Here is an 18,373-nt window from a genome sequence, read left to right on the forward strand (position 1 = left end):
TGCAAAATGTACTGTTAGAAAAAACTTTACCCACTCTTCCCAACAGGGGGCGTCATGTTTACAGAAACACATCCCTCCTCTTACCCTCACGTCCCTTGAGCTCTGATTACATTCTTGGTTAATATCCTACATAGTCCCCATAAAAGTCCTCGTCACTCACTTCCTGTGCCATTTTGGCCATTTTTGTTTACATCGTTAATACTAAGTATGACATTCTCAACTGGGTTAATCTCTTAATCCTCAATCCATTATACTTCACTCATCTTGACAAGTGAGCGTTGCAGTGGCTGTCTTGTCTATGTTTCTAAATGTTTGGGGTACTTTAAAGCGCATGGTTGAGTGGCAGCTAGCAGGACAGATGCCCGTAAGGGACGTTGCATGTTGTTAAAGCTTGAACAACTGCAGAAGTGATCTCAGTCACTTAGGTCCACACATCTGCTCATACAATGGCATCAGACGTTGTGGCTCTGTTTCAACTTGTTGCATATCGAGTGGGGTTACCAAGAACAGGCACACCTGTGAGCACATGCGGTTTGTGCGCATGGTTGTATGTTCAGGGTTTTTTTGTTTATTTTTGTTAAGTGTTTTCTGTCAGCCACACATATGTGCACCTTGCTTAACTCATTGTATACCGGTATTAGTATAGTACGGCGATACTAATAATCATATTCGGTACTATACCGCCTTTAAAAAGTAACCGGTCAACCCCCCCCCCCCCCCCCCCCCCACCACCACCACCACCAGACGAGCATGTTCGGCAGCACACAATCACAGAGTACTTATAAGCAGACGCAGTGTGTAGACAGGAAAGGGAGAACTGACGCATTTTGGCTTAAAAACTAAAGATAAAGGTGAAGTTATAACACTGAAACGCCCTCAGGAAGAGGTGCTTTAAGACATGGCTAGCTAGCTAGCGGCTAAAGTCCATCCGTAGTCGGCAGTGTTTTAGCTACATCTAAATCACTAATCCTCGCCTCCATGGTGACAAATAAAGTAAGTTTCTTACAAGTATCATCCCTGCAGGACGAGGAATAGCTAAACATGCTTCACTACACACCGTAGCTCACCGGCATCAAAATGTAAACAAACGCCATTGGTGGATCTACACCTAACATCCCCCTAGTCGATACTACTATGATTACATCAACATTTTTTAGCAACACAAAATCTTCTTTCGTTTTTAAAAAATGTATATTATGTTTAAAAAAATCAGGAAATATGTCCCTGGACACATGAGGACTTTGAATATGACCAATGTATGATCTTGTAACGACTTGGTATTGGATTGATACCCAAATTTGTGGTATCATCCAAAACTAATGTAAAGTATCCAAACAACAGAAGAATAAGTGATTATTACATTTTAACAGAAGTGTAGATAGAACATGTTAGAAGAGAAAGTAAGCAGATATTAACAGTAAATGAACAAGTAGATTAATAATTCATTTTCTACCACTTGGCCTTAATAATTTTGACAAAATAATAGGTAGATAAATGACACAATATGTTACTGCATACGTCAGCAGACAGTTACAAGCCTTTGTTTGCTTACTTACTACTAAAATACAAGTTGTCTTTTATTTTCACTATATGTACCGTAAGATTTTTTTGTTAAAATAAAGCCAATAATGCAATTTTTTTGTTGTCCCCTTTATTTAGAAAAGTACCGAAAAGCATCGAAATACATTTTGGTACCGGTACCGGTACCAAAATATTGGTATCGGGACAACACTACATTGTACTTATAAACCGCAATAATAAACATATTGTTAAAATAAAATGTCTATGTCAACCAAAAGTGAGCATTGTTATTTCAAATGTTTTGATACTGTATTGTGCTCGTTCTCATTAGATTATGCCTGTGTACCTAATGTTGTGGCCAGGGAGTGTTTTTACCAAAGTTTGTTCTGGAGTCTGAGCCGATGTATAGATCCGTACCTTCCACGTGTGCATGCACGCTCCCATCCTACAGAGTTTGCATTAAGTCTGGGACATTGACCTCATCTGATAAACAATGACAAGGGGAACAAAATGGACTTTACATTTTCTCCTGTGTCTATTTCTTTTTTGTGTGCTCGTCAAACAACTATGTTCAACATATAAAACAATACATTTTGTATAACATTAGACTTGGACTTGGATTTTGACACTAATGCTCCCCCTTTTGACATAACACTCATAAATTGTGAGGTCATCTAGTCATTTATAACCACCATTTGTCATATTAGCCCAAAATAAATTCTAAATGCTGTGCATTGTCCACACATGTTGTGTACATTTAGTCCAGTCTAGTTAAATGTATTCATATAGCGCCAATTTACAGCAAAAGTAAGGCACTCACACATGGAGCAGGTCGAGGACCATGCACCTCATATGTTGAGGAAAACCAATTGAAGCCCACATTCTGGAAGCAAGTATTTAGCAACAGAGGCAAGGAAATACTCCCTCTTTGGAAGAAACCTTGAACAGAACCCATATTCTGTTGGGTGGCTATCTGTCTCGAACAAGTTGGGTGGAAATGGTGATTTTTTTGTTTAGTTTTTAATATGACTTGTAGGGGTGTGGGAAAAAATCGATTCGAATTCGAATCGCGATTCTCACGTTGTGCGATTCAGAATCGATTCTCATTTTTAAAAAATCTATTTATTTTTTATTATTTTTATTATTATTATTATTATTTTATTTTTTTTAAAATTAATCAATCCAACAAAACAATACACAGCAATACCATAACAATGCAATCCAATTCCAAAACCAAACCCGACCCAGCAATGAATGAATGAATGAATGAATGAATGAATGAATGATCTTTATTGTCATTGTGCATGTAGGTACAGGTCCAACGAAATTTAGGTTGCTTCCCTAAGGTGCTTTGCATTTTTATAAAAAAAAAAAGAAGAAGAAACCACAGAATATACAAAAACAACACAATATACACAATATGCAATATGGCCTAAGACCACTCTAAGAGGCAATGTAAAAAAACGAGACAGTAAAACGTATAAAGTGACTAGTGAACTGGCTAGAGAGGAGTAATGCTGGTTCCCAGTGTGCTGAGGGGGTGGGAGTCAGCATTTCCTACCTCCTATGCTGTGCAGGCATTTTATTTTGGATTAAAAAATGTAAATAAATATGATAAATATTGTCCAGTTGGCAACACTCAGAACTGCAATAAACAGAGCAATTGAGAGGAGACACAAACACGACACAGAGCAAACCAAAAGTAGTGAAACAAAAATGAATATTATCAACAACAGTATCAATATTAGTTACAATTTCTACAAAGCAGTGATTAAAAATCCCTCATTGACATTATCATTAGACATTTAGTTTATGAGATGTGATGCAAGTGTAAGCCACTGTGACACTATTGTTCATTTTTTGTATTATTTTTTTTAATTAATGTTTGTAATGATAATATCAATGAGGGATTTTTAATCACTGCTATGTTGAAATTGTTACTAATATTGATACTGTTGTTGATAATATTAATTTTTGTCTCACTACTTTTAGATTGTTCCGTGTCATGTTTGTGTGTCCTCAATTGCTCTCAATTGCTCTGTTTATTGCTATTCTGAATGTTGCTGGGTCGGGTTTTGTTTTGAAATTGTATTGCATTATTATGGTATTGTTGTGTATTGTTTTCATTAAAAAATAAATAAATAAATTTAAAAAAAAAGAAAAAAAAAAGAGAATCGTGTTGAATTGAAAAAAAAAAATCGATTCTGAATCGAATCGTGACCCCAAGAATCGATTTTGAATCGAATCGTGGGACACCCAAAGATTCCCAGCCCTAATGACTTGTATCTACTTCACTCTCGAACCTTAAAAATCACACGACTGGGAGTTATGTACTCATATGTACAGTATATACTTAGAATTGACATTTTACTGTCTCTTTAAGTAGAAAATGACATTAGGATGAGGATGTACTCTGTTTTTGTGGCACACAGAGCATTTGTTGTATGTTGTATATCCCCAATAATTGTTATTCTGAGTTAACAGTGCTCCCTTATTGCAGTAATGTCGTTAAACACAAGCATACACTTCCGTTCAAAAGTTTGGGGTCACATTGAAATGTCCTTATTTTTGAAGGAAAAGCACTGTACTTTTCAATGAAGATAACTTTAAACTAGTCTTAACTTTAAAGAAATACACTCTATACATTGCTAATGTGGTAAATGACTATTCTAGCTGCAAATGTCTGGTTTTTGGTGCAATATCTACATAAGTGTATAGAGGCCCATTTCCAGCAACTATCACTCCAGTGTTCTAATGGTACAACGTGTTTGCTCATTGGCTCAGAAGGCTACCGTAATTGATGATTAGAAAACCCTTGTGCAATCATGTTCACACATCTGAAAACAGTTTAGCTCGTTGCAGAAGCTACAAAACGGACCTTCCTTTGAGCAGATTGAGTTTCTGGAGCATCACATTTGTGGGGTCAATTAAACGCTCAAAATGGCCAGAAAAAGAGAACTTTCATCTGAAACTCGACAGTCTATTCTTGTTCTTAGAAATGAAGGCTATTCCACAAAATTGTTTGGGTGACCCCAAACTTTTGAACGGTAGTGTATTTACCATTTACCATTTACCAATAATAACTACAGTAGTTTTACAAAGTAACGTATTGCATCATTGGAGAGTGGACTCCTACGGTATCTCCTTCCAGCTGCTTCTTTGTCAAACACACCATCAGCAGCTTTTCCATATTTTAATGGATAAATGTCCGCTGTTGATGTATTTTAACATTCTTAGCTGGCGTTAGACTTTATATTTTTATATTTTTGTTCAGTGTATATAGTAGTTTGAACTTTGAACATCATAATATCGAAATTCTCTCTCTCTCTCTCTTGCTCACTCGTGCTCCCTCTCTCTTACACACACACACACACACACACACACACACACACACACACACACACACACACACACACACACACACACACACACACACACACACACACACACACACACACACACACACACACACACACACACACACACACACACACACACACACACACACACACAGGCCCAGACAGTGTTTACTTAGTGCAGGCCTTCACACGGTGTTTTGCAGCATGTGTGTACATGTGCCCCAGCATTGCCGTCTATGTCCAGGCATGCCATAATTAGAATGCAGTACTATTTTTTGGGTTCCCATCCCTCTTTCCCGCTCTCCTCTCCCTTGTCTCAGTCATTTTCTCTCTCTCTTTCTCCCTCTCTCTCTCTCTCAAAACACACTCCAGTCCTCACCTTTGTCCTGCCTCTACATATGTGTATATGTGTGTGAGAGGCAGAGGGTGAATGGTGCGGTGTGTCAACTGACACACACCTCACTTGAACTCTGTTGGCTTTTGTACCATTTGGACATCTCTGACTGAAGTGTAGCACATGAGACTAGAACTTTAGAGGATGTACTACGTGAAAAAGAAGGTAAATATTCTATTTGTGTGACTTTAGAGGGGTTTGCATGTGAGCATATGTTTTGAACTGTTATTCCAATTTCAATGTCCTTGTGCATGGGATGGAAATGTGTATCGCTATTTGTTTTTATCTATATGCAGATTGGTCTTTTTCTTGTTGATGCACATTGTGTTTTTGGTTAAAAAAAAAGAAAAAGTATTTGAGATGCAGGATAACTCGATGTATGATCCTGAAAAGAGGCCTGATGGTGTAGGTGTTACAACTTTGACAAGTGTGTCATCCCCATGCGCCTCAAAGCAACAACTCCTTAAACACAGCAGGTGGGCGGCGGGCAATTATACGGCACAGATTACCCTGGTGTTTTACAAGCCAGCCCAGATAGCCCCAAGGTGGCTGCTGTGTGGATTATGCAGCATAGAGGGATTTTTTTTTTTTTTCATTTACCTGGACACTGACCTCCACATTGCACGGTGTAACCCGACCTCCCAAGCTGCTGTCTCTCCATCATCTCCATACCTGCTGACATCGCTCTCCTCCCTCTTCAACTCCCTCATTCTCTCCTCCGCTCTTCCCTCACCCAGTCCCCAGTACAACTTGCTCAGCAGCAGCATGGAGAGCCTGGGAAGCAGGGCCAGGCCCGCCAGCCCCTACAGCTCCGAGAACGCCTCTTCGGCCGTGCCCACCCCTTCGCCTTACTCTCAGCCCAACTCCACTTTCGAGGGCCTGTCTCCTGCCCCGGCCATCCCTTCCAACACCGACTATCCGGGACCGCACACCTTCCAAGTGTCCTTCCAGCAGTCCAGCACCGCCAAGTCAGCCACATGGACAGTAAGTACGCTCGATAAGCCTCGTTCGTCTTCCCCCCCCCCCCCCCCCCCCCCCCTTCTTCGTGATTAGCCACCATGCACCCACATATACACATGTGCCCTTGCATGCACTCAAGTCAGCACATGTGCAGGCCTGTCCTGTGCAAGGGAAAGTAACTGATCATTCAGTGATTCATCTTGCTCAATAGTTTGTTCCCAAGGTAAATTTATTGTGATGAATGCAACTTTGGCTCCACATTTCACATCTTTGTATTGCATGGAGCATCTGGTTTAATATTATAGCTCAATTTAGTCAGTTATTTGTATTTAAGTCCCGGTTTACTTATATATATCCCTGCAAAGAAGCAGTTTGTTTCTGTTTTAAAAAAAAAATATTATTATTGGGGGAGGGGGGGTACAATAGTATGGTTTAATTTGGGCATGTTAAAAAAACAAATAAAATACAGTACAATACAGTTTAGTAAAGACAAATACTTCACAGCGAAAACACATAAAAAGATTAAAACAATAGATAACGCTTTGGTTTTCCATATTCAAAAAGGAGTGGGAAGAAGTATTATTCCCACCCTTTATTAATAAATTAACTACCAAGCTTTCTTAACATTATCATATATACAATGATTGATTTACTGGTCTTATATATATATATATATATATATATATATATATATATATATATATATATATATATATATATATATATATATATATATATATATATATATATATATATATATATATATATATATATATATATATATATATATATATATATATATATATATATACAAACATATACATATGTATACATATACTGTGTGTATATATACATATATATAAATATATACATATACAGATGTATATAAATATATATACATATATATAAATATATATATATATATTTATATATACATATATTTACAAACATATACATATGTATACATATACTGTATATATACATATTTATAAATGTGTACATATATATATATAAATATATATATACATATATATAAATATATATTTATATATACATATATTTACAAACATATACATATGTATACATATACTGTATATATACATATTTATAAATGTGTACATATATATTATATATATACATATACATATATACGTACATAAATATATATACATATATATAAATATATACATATTTATAAATGTGTACATATATATATGAATATATACATATACAGATATATATAAATATATATACATGTATATAAATGTATAAATAAATAAATGATAAATGGGTTGTACTTGTATAGCGCTTTTCTACCTTCAAGGTACTCAAAGCGCTTTGACAGTATTTCCACATTCATCCATTCACACACTGATGGCAGGAGCTGCCATGCAAGGCGCTAACCAGCAGCCATCAGGAGCAAGGGTGAAGTGTCTTGCCCAAGGACGCAACGGACGTGACTAGGATGGTAGAAGGTGGGGATTGAACCCCAGTAACCAGCAACCATCCGATTGCTGGCACGGCCACTCTACCAACTTCGCCACGCCGTCCCTATATACATATATTTACAAACATATACATATGTATACATATACTGTATATATATATACATATGTATATATATATTTATAAATGTGTACATGTATATTTCCTTGAATTCCTTCTAAGTCTATCTGATAGCTCAGTTACAGCTCTTTTTATTACCAAATATGTGTTATATGTGTTTCATGTTGCACGATTGCACCAAGAAAAATTCCTAGTTTGTGAACCCGTTCTCAAACAATGGCAATAAAACGATTCTGATTCTGATTCTGATTCTGATATGTACATATACAGATGTGTGTACATATATATATATATATATATATATATATATATATATATATATATATATATATATTATATATTATATATATTATATATATATATATATATATATATTATACATCGCGTTAATGACAATGATACTATTTTACCTTACAAAATGAAGGTCAAATACTGATTTTGTGGTATTATTATTATAATTCAATGGTCACTTTAACAAATTACCTCTACCAGTCCAGGTACCGTAGATGTTACCCATCAGGAGGAACAATACAGTTTTAAAGAATAAAACCTTTTTCTTTTTAAATTACAAAAAATAAATACACACATACTTTCCTACAATAACCTCAACTTTTACCTGACTTGCTTTTTGGCCCCCAAAACAGGGAGTGGGGCCAAACAGTAAATAGATTTATATCCAACCCCCAAACACGCACAGGCCTCAGCTCCCATGAACCCCTGTGAAAAGGTGTCTCTGACTATCACACATTTGACCTGCGTAAAAAGAGAAATGGGATACAAACTGCACTTCCATCACTCAGCATGAGTGTCTGTTGGAGGGGCACATCCATGTTTGCTTGAAGGTAACCATGCATGGTGGGCTTCTTCACGTATACCTCTCAGTGTTGTAAGAAGATCCCTTTTTGGCCATAAGAGCGTGACCTTTGACCTGCTGCTTTTATTCCGTTGTTTCTTTCTACCTCCGGCTTAAACACACTTAAACCTCTCTACTCTGGCGCCTATGTAACCTCCACCCTTTGTGTTCGGATTGAGCTCTTTTTCAAAATCCCAATTTAAAGGACAAAAACAAAGGTGGTGGGGACGAAAGATGAATGAATATGGATATTGGCTGCACAGTCATGGATTTTTAAAATATGCCTAAAACCGGTCACAACCTCTCAGTAGTAATCTGCCCATCTCCCTGCCATGATGTTTCGATTTTTCAGTTATCGTGAAAATAAATAAACTAATAACTAAATAAGCACAATACTCAATACAATATTCTGCATGTCAAATTTGTATCTGAGTATTTTGCTCCCCTTTGCAATAAAACTGTATACCGTATTTTTCGGAGTATAAGTCGCACCGGAGTATAAGTCGCACCTGCCGAAAATGCATAATAAAGAAGGAAAAAAACATATCTAAGTCGCACTGGAGTATAAGTCGCATTTTTGGGGGAAATGTATTTGATAAAACCAAACACCAAGAATAGACATTTGAAAGGCAATTTAAAATAAATAAAGAATAGTGAACAAAAGGCTGAATAAGTGTACGTTATATGAGGCATAAATAACCAACTGAGAACGTGCCTGGTATGTTAACGTAACATATTATGGTAAGAGTCATTCAAATAACTATAACATATAGAACATGCTATACGTTTACCAAACAATCTGTCACTCCTAATCGCTAAATCCCATGAAATCTTATACGTCTAGTCTCTTATGTGAATGAGCTAAATAATATTATTTGATATTTTACGGTAATGTGTTAATAATTTCACACATAAGTCGCTCCTGAGTATAAGTCGCACCCCCGGCCAAACTATGAAAAAAACTGCGACTTATAGTCCGAAAAATACGGTAGTTATCAGCTTTGGTTTGCAGTTACACTTTAGTTTATAAAGTATTCCAGTGTGTATTCCATCTGCTTGAGCTTTTTAGGCAATTCAAGTTTTTATTATTGAGAATAATTTAGAAAAAGTACTGCGCAGAAATCAAAAATGTTTCAGATGCCTCCATGCCATTATTGTTGCTTTTTATTTTTATTCTTATTGTTATATTTTCTATTTTATTTCCATTTATACCCCCATTATTTACTTTTTAAATTCGATCTCAATTTTGTACACTGCTGCTGGAATTTTAATTTTTTATTGATTCCTGAAGGAATCAATAAAGTACTATCTATCTATCTATCCATCTATTAAACAGGCGTATTCGAAAGAGAGAGACTGCAGCTTTAATTAAATTGCCTTTAATGATTTGTCGTTAATTCATTATAAAATTGATACAATGACAACTCAACATGTGGTCTTACATATACAGTATATGCATATATAGGCTCATACAGAATGATTGCTGTTGTTGTATGCATTTTTGTTCTCACAAAAAAAGCACATATATAAGGCATGACGCCAATGCATGTGGAATGCTAAAGCTGTCAGGTAATCCAAATTATATATTTAATAAACGTGACATTGTTGTGTACTAATAAAAGTTAACTCTTATAAACACATAAAATGAAGAACAAAATGAGCTAACTTGGGTTTTCAAGGCTTGTGCATAGTAGATGGGCCTTATAAACATTATTCTGTGTCAGTGCTTTCTATGGTCTTGTATGGCGAGCAGGTGGTAGGTTTTGTTTATTTAGACTGGCCAGCACACATAAAATCTGCAGCTCACTCAGTGATGCAAGGCTTATAGCAGGGGTCCTCAAACTGTGGCTGACCAGATCCGGACCGCCAGCATTTACAATCCGTCTTGCGGAAGGTCTCAAAGATGGTATTTGTCGACAATAAATTGGAACTACTGAAAACGTAGTCCACGCGCCACACACAATTCAAAATTACACCCACTTAAATCCATTACAAGGCTTGATGGGTCCTTTGTAAAACACTCTCCAGTCTCCACACTTTGCCATGTTTGATGCATTTTAGCTGCTTGATATTTCTGATGTAATACACAACTTTAAGGTTGTTGTGTGTGTATTTTGTGTGCGTTTGTCTGTGTGTGTGTGGGTGTGTGTGCCTGTGTGTGTTGGCACGTGCAAGTCCACATGACAGCGGGGGGTGCTGGAGCCTATCTCAGCTGCATTCGGGCGGAAGGCGGGGTACACCCTGGACAAGTCGCCACCTCATCGCAGGGCCAAGACAGATAGACAGACAACATTCACACTCACATTCACACACTAGGGCCAATTTAGTGTTGCCAATCAACCTATCCCCAGGTGCATGTCTTTGGAGGTGGGAGGAAGCCGGAGTACCCGGAGGGAACCCACGCAGTCACGGGGAGAACATGCAAACTCCACACAGAAAGATCCCAAGCCTGGGATTGAACCCAAGACTACTCAGGACCTTCGTATTGTGAGGCATATGCACTAACCCCTCTGCTATATACATATATATATATATATATATATATATATATATATATATATATATATATATATATATATATATATATATATATATATATATATATATATATATATATATATATATATATATATATATATATATATATATATATATATATATATATATAGTACAGGCCAAAAGTTTGGACACACCTTCTCGTTTTCTTTATTTTCAAGACTATTTCCATTGTAGATTGTCACTGAAGGCATCAAAACATGACACCTGTGATGTGGAAACCCTTTCAGGTGACTAAACTCATCGAGAGAATGCCAAGAGTGTGCAAAACAGTAATCAGAGCAAAGGGTGGCTATTTTGAAGAAACTAGAATATAAATCAAGTTTTCAGTTATTTCACCTGTTTTTCTTAAGTACATAACTCCACATGTGTTCATTCATAGTTTTGATGCCTTCAGTGACAATCTACAATGTAAATAGTCATGAAAATAAAGAAAACGCATTGAATAAGAAGGTGTGTCAAAACTTTTGGCCTGTACTGTATATATACATACATACATATGTATACATATATTTATATATGTATAAATGGTAAATGTGTTATACTTGTATAGCGCTTTTCTACCTCCAAGGTACTCAAAGCGCTTTGACACTATTTCCACATTCACCCATTCACACACACATTCACACACTGATGGCGGGAGCTGCCATGCAAGGCCTTAACCACAACCCATCAGGGGCAAGGGTGAAGTGTCTTGCTCAAGGACACAACGGACGTGACGAGGTTGGTAGAAGGTGGGGATCGAACCAGGAACCCTCAGGTTGCTGGCACGGCCACTCTCCCAACCGCGCCACGCCGTCCCGCTTTATATATATATATATATATATATATATATATATATATATATATATATATATATATATATATATATATATATATATATATATATATATATATATATATATATATATATACACGTTCGGTCAGGAAAAAACACAGAGGCTATATCATCCCTATAAGCCTGTTTCGCAGGTTTTCCTGGGATGATATAGCCTCTTGTGTTTTTTCCTCACCTAACGTATATTCCGCTCTACCCCGGTATTGAGCACTGTATAACAGATAAACCACAGAAACCTTGACTATATATATATATATATATATATATATATATATATATATATATATATATATATATATATATATATATATATATATATATATATATATATATATATATATATATATATACATAAAATCCCCTGACGAGTGCTTGTAGGGATGATATAGCCTCTGTGTTTTTTTCCTGACCTAACATATATATATGCAAATTAGTCCGGGATCTATATATACATACATATATATATATATATATATATATATATATATATATATATATATGTATATATAGATCCCAGACTAATTTAACTCAATGTGACCCCAGAGTCAAAAAGTTTGGGAACCCTTTGGCTTTGGTTTCGAGGATGCTGCTTTAACAAGCAGAAGATAAAAACAATGCCCCTTCTTGAAGCATATTAGTAATAATGGGTCAAAGACTCTGCCTCCTTCTTGACCAGTGGAGCTGATTCCACAGCTCACAAGCAGCCTGACAATGACATACAACACCTCTTGAAGGTTCCCACCATAAGCTTTTTTAAAAAGTTTGTTTGTCTTTGTGCACATTATGGTGGGTGTGTGTGTGTATGCGTGCGTGTGTGTGTGTGTATGTGGGTAGGTGGGAGGGATGGTGGTGGGGGGGGAGTTGTGATGGGTCGTGGGTGCGAGTTCCTACATGCACTGCAAGGCGGCCTCGTCAGAAGCTGCTCTTCTCAGCTATTAGCTTCTCTCCGATAGGACGCAGGTCCCAACACGCCCCGCGCACCGCATCTCTCTTTTAGTTTTCAACGAGCATCCTCTGCAACCTGGACATGGCTGCTGATGCCTCCCTGACAAAGTCTAGGGGCTCATCTAATTACCTATCTGTCCTATCATTCCTTTCTTTCATCCATTCAAACATCTACATCTAAATACAGTTTTGACTGAATAATGAATAACGCTGCATTAAATATGATTGACCTATACCTATTCTTTGTTCAGGGTAGTATAATATATCGTTTTAACTTACTATACAGGTGAAACTATCCTTATAAGGGCCACCACATTGTTTGTCAGTCCAATATAAGTAACTGTATTAAATCATTGGAGAATGAGGTAACTTCTTGTCAGGCAAGTTGTTTCTTGTATATATGGATGGCGATCAAGCAATTATCACCCTGTTTCCAGGGGCCTGTCAAGACCTGCCCCCTGTGGACCACAGTGAAGTGACAGAAAGATGTTCAGCTTCCAACAATGAGGATGCAGTACGTTTGATTTTTTGATTTTCTTCTAGTCAGACAATAATTTAGGTACGACGGATGGAATTTCAACCTATCTGAAGTAAAAATCCCATCCATTGTACCAAAAATAATGTCTGACTAGAGGAAAATTGAAAAGTATATGAACACGAGAATATGGTTGATACTTGAAACCGGTTTTCCCGGTTGTTCGATAAGAAAAGAACCGAGTCCTCGGACTCGAATCCCTTTTTGAGAACCGGTACCCGTTATCGAGACCACTATAGTAAAGAAAAAGAGTTGGTTCTTTATTCGAATCCCTCGGAACGAATCCCGTCCTGACCGGAAACGCTCTGTGTGACATCACAAGAAATGACGTCACGTAGCTCAGTCATTAGGTGCAGATAGGGAAAGCAGGAAAAAAATGGACGGGAAAAAGTGCTCCAAGGTGTAATAAAGTTCAAAACAAAAGGTATAATCCAATGAATAACTTTACTGAGAGATTTGAGCAGGGTACAAACACATTTACGACCAACCGGAAACATAGCAACCAGGCTAGCAACGCACCTCCTTTACGGCAGCTGTCGCAATGTTCCTTAAGCAACCGCAGCACATACATATATGACATCTCCCTTTTTCAACTTTTGTTTTTCTTTCCTTGTAAACAAAACAAAATCACACTGTAAATGTGTTGTCTGTCTAATTATAAATAATGCAGACGAGGCGTGTTGGCTGAGTTCTTGACGTTTACTTTCACAGCGTGCTCATAACCTCATTCTTAGCTGCCGGGTGACGATATGCAACAACACTTTTCGGGGCTACCGCGCGTGCTCGTCACTCCCGTTGCATGCTGGGTAGTGTAGTTGTTGTAATATTCCCTCGCTCATAACATCTTTCCCCCTATAAAGAAATAATGTTAACTCAATAAAGTGTATTTCTTTTTTTTTAGCTTTAACTTTTCATTTTTTAGCATTGTAACCATATTTGCAAATAACTTTTCTCTTCATATAATTTTTTTTCAATAAATAAATAAAATAAAGTGCAAAAATGTCAAAGCATCATAACAAACAGTTATGTCAAATAGCAGCAGAATTGCACTTTTTGGAGAGCTGTATTATTTTCAGTTTTGTGCCCAAGGGACTGATTTTATTCAACACTATATTATTATTTATACACCTATAGTGATCACAGAGACAGGTTGTTTGTGTGTTACTGTATATATTTGTTTTTCTGAAAAATCCCACTTAAAATACTTTGGGTAACAACAGTCAATATTTATTTATTTTTTTTAATTTTTTTTAGGGGGGTAACAGTCAATATTTATTTATTTATTAGATTAAATTGTTTTCTTATATAATAAAAGTGAGCTTTTGTTAAACCAAATATTCTGTTTTTTTTTTTCATATACAACAACCTATCTGTACTCGATAAGAGAATCGATAAGGAATCGGTTCGATAAGAGGATTCGATAATAGGCTCGAACTCGATAATTTCTTATCAAACATCATCCCTACACGAGAACACCATTAATTTTTGAACTACTTTACAGGATGCATTTGGAGATGCTTTATTATTACTAATATTCCTGTTGATTTTACGGACATTCGTTATTTAAAAAGTCTATTTCGTAAAGCAGTTTCAAGAAAAAGTCAAAGTTAAAGTACCAATGATTGTCACACACATACTTTGTGTGGTGAAATGTATCCTCTGCATTTGACCCATCCCCTTGTTCACCCCCTGGAAAGTGAGGGGAGCAGTGAGCAGCAGCAGTGACCGCGCCCGGGAATAATTTTTTGGTGATTTAACCCCCAATTCCAACACTTGATGCTGAGCGCCAAGCAGGGAGGTAATAGGTCCCATTTTTATCGTCTTTGGTATGACTCGGCCGGGGTTTGAACTCACGACCTACCGATCTCAGGGCGGACACACTGACACAGAACTATTAATCTTCATTGGTTCTGCTCAATAACCCTTGGTTAAATGTCCTTCTTCCTACCACCCTATTCTTCAGATATATCATCTTTGTCAAGTGGTTCCACCACTAAGCATCTTAGGAAGTTATATTTTTTTTAAACAATGCAGATTTTCACTTCAAACACTGATGCAGGCCAATTCATGTGTTGCTGCTGCATGTTAACGTCAGTCACGCAGACTGGTGGACAAGTCGAGACACCTCCAACGGTATCCGAGTGTGAGACAAAAAAATATTGGAACATTTTCATGTACTGTACTTGAGTAATCTCTGTAACATAACTCATTATAATGCATCATGCAATAAAACGTAATTTGTATAACTTTTATAGTTCAGTGATGCAATAGTGCCTTTGATCATTTTTAATCGCCACCAATTGTAGATACAATATGTTGTGACGGTAACGCTCACATGAAGTACGAAATGTTGTGAGTGACTTTGATGGAAATTAAAATATTGGATGGACTTTTGTGTGAAAATAAAATCCATCCATCCATCCATTTTCTACCGCTTATTCCCTTCGGGGTCGCGGGGGGCGCTGGGGCCTATCTCAGCTACAATAATTCAGGTTATTGTGGGGCTGTTGAAACTTGTCAGGCTGGGCTGAGAGTGTGTGTGCGTGAGAGAGAGACTGTAGTATGGGCATTTCTAGTACTGTAACAGTGTCACAACAAACAGTATCTTATTTTTAGCCTAATATTCTCTCGACCAACCTCTAAGGCCATCACAGAACATCTGTATTCATACTGAGATTATATTGCACCCACACTGTAAAAAAAAAATTCTGTAAAAAAACGGTCATTTACTGGCAGCTACGGCTGCCAAACGAAAACCATAAAATTAAAGTAAAACATTGTAAACCAAATAATGATCAAAAACATTATATTTACAGAAATTGTCATGAAACGTTTTGCGGAAAAATATCGTGATTTTACAGATTTTTACAAAATTATTAAGGTCTACCACCTTTAATAAAGTGACGATGCAAACAGTTCTGCAGAAAAATACCTTTATTCTACAGAGTTTTTCCAAATGATTACGATCAAACACCTTTAATGAAGTGACAATGCTGGCAGTTCCACAGAAAAATACCATTATTTTACAGATTTTTTCTGAACTGTAAAGATCAACCACCTTTAATAAAGTGACGATGCAAACAGTTCTACAGAAAAATACCTAGATTGTTGGTATGGACATACACTTTTATATAACAAGCTACATATTTAATGAAAGATAATTACTGTAATTTTACATGAATTTGAAAGTAATTTAGGAAAACAGAAAATGCTATGTATAATTAATTTGGTATTTTTCTGTAAAAAAAATAGAAATATACATAGTTTGTCATTACTGGCATATTACTTAAAATAACAGGCGGATTGTTTATTTACAGATAATGTCTTCAATTCTACAGTTTTTTTTAAAAAATTTAAAAATTATAGTGGAAATTTAGAGTAAATTAGCCATAAAAATAGGATTTTTTTTTTACAGTGAGTCGTTATGTCAACATTTGATCATTCAAGCAATTATCAGACGACTTATTAAGGCTATTATTTAGATAGATAGATGGATAGTACTTTATTGATTCCTTCAGGAGAGTTCCCTCAGTAAAATTTAAATTCCAGCAGCAGTGTACAGAATTGAGATCGAATTTAAAAAGTAAAAAGTAAATAATGGGGGTATAAATGGAAATAAAATAGAAAATATTACAATAAAAATAAAATAGAAAGCGACAATAAAACAATAAAAAAATATTATTTATTGTTGCGTTGAATGTAACAGTGTTGCATATTGACATCCTATTTTCTGTGCACATCTGCATGGCCACACATATGTAAGTTCACACTTTTTCCTTATTTTGCCCCTTTTGCATGTTCTTTTCTCCCCCAGTACTCTCCCCTGCTGAAGAAGCTCTACTGTCAGATTGCCAAGACGTGCCCCATCCAGATCAAGCTGTCCTCGTCTCCGCCCCACGGCAGCATATTAAGAGCGATGCCCGTCTTCAAGAAGGCGGAGCACGTCACGGAGGTGGTGAAGCGATGCCCCAACCACGAGCTCGGACGGGATTTTAATGACGGTATTGTCACTTATAACCCTTATTAAGAGGAACCTATGATAATTCTAATCAACATATAACACACTTCCTTGTGGCCTAGATGAGGGATTCTTAACCTTTTTGATCTCAGGGCCCAACTTCGGCCCTCGGCTGTGTTTCATTATCCCCGTTGACAAAGCCGTATTGTATAAAGTCTGGATTGTACTTGCAAAAAAAAATTGCCTTTTTGTGACAGTTGGCACCATTTTTAATATTCTCCATGGTATTTTGCTACTGACTTCTTCTGATTGTTTGAGCTTGTAATGCGTCACACAGTCAACTGACTGACGCATTACTGCCACAATTGGTGGGAAAGTGTATTACCCTGTGGTTAGAAACAATGGTCTCGATCAGGAATGCCCAAAGTGCGGCCCGTGGACCGAATTTGGCCCTTCATGTCATTTTGTTTGGCCTGCCGAAGGTTGGCTGTCAAATCTAATACATACTGACCTTTTTTAAGATGCACAATCATTGACGGCATGTCCGCAGGGCTGTACTGTATAAAAGTCAGTAGATTTTACTGAAAAAACCTGGCAGCTCATCCATCCATTTTCTACTGCTTGTCCCTGTCAGGGGCGGGTCGCCAGATATTTACAGTAAAATCTTCAGTGCTACCATTTTTCCATTTGCAGTAACGCACTGTAAAAACCGGGAACGTACTTTTTATGGTATAAATGTTGCAACTCAGTCGCCAGAATTTGCGGTGAAAATAACAGTGCTACTGTTTTTCAATTATTAGTAAAGCACCGTAAAAAAAAATGGGCATAGATTTCACAGGGGAAAAAAAACTGGCAGCTCAGTCACCAGAATGTTATTGAAAAAATAAC

At 36.7% G+C, this 18,373-nt stretch overlaps 2 protein-coding genes across 2 annotated transcripts in view; one reads left to right on the plus strand and one right to left on the minus strand.

Moving 5' to 3' along the window:
• wrap73 (WD repeat containing, antisense to TP73) overlaps nucleotides 1-18,373 on the minus strand; it is a 70,574-nt gene that overhangs the window by 36,130 nt on the left and 16,071 nt on the right. The gene's annotated exons all lie outside the window — the stretch shown is intronic.
• Nucleotides 5,895-18,373, plus strand: part of tp73 (tumor protein p73) — a 28,038-nt gene continuing 15,559 nt past the window's right edge. Inside the window, exons 1-2 of the mRNA XM_062054441.1 lie at nucleotides 5,895-6,258; nucleotides 17,342-17,528. Coding sequence (XP_061910425.1) covers nucleotides 6,040-6,258; nucleotides 17,342-17,528 — 406 coding nt within the window. The 5' untranslated portion in view covers nucleotides 5,895-6,039. The remainder of the gene's footprint in view (nucleotides 6,259-17,341; nucleotides 17,529-18,373) is intronic.

This window comes from Entelurus aequoreus, linkage group LG07 (assembly GCF_033978785.1).
Source record: "Entelurus aequoreus isolate RoL-2023_Sb linkage group LG07, RoL_Eaeq_v1.1, whole genome shotgun sequence".
NCBI lineage: Eukaryota > Metazoa > Chordata > Actinopteri > Syngnathiformes > Syngnathidae > Entelurus > Entelurus aequoreus.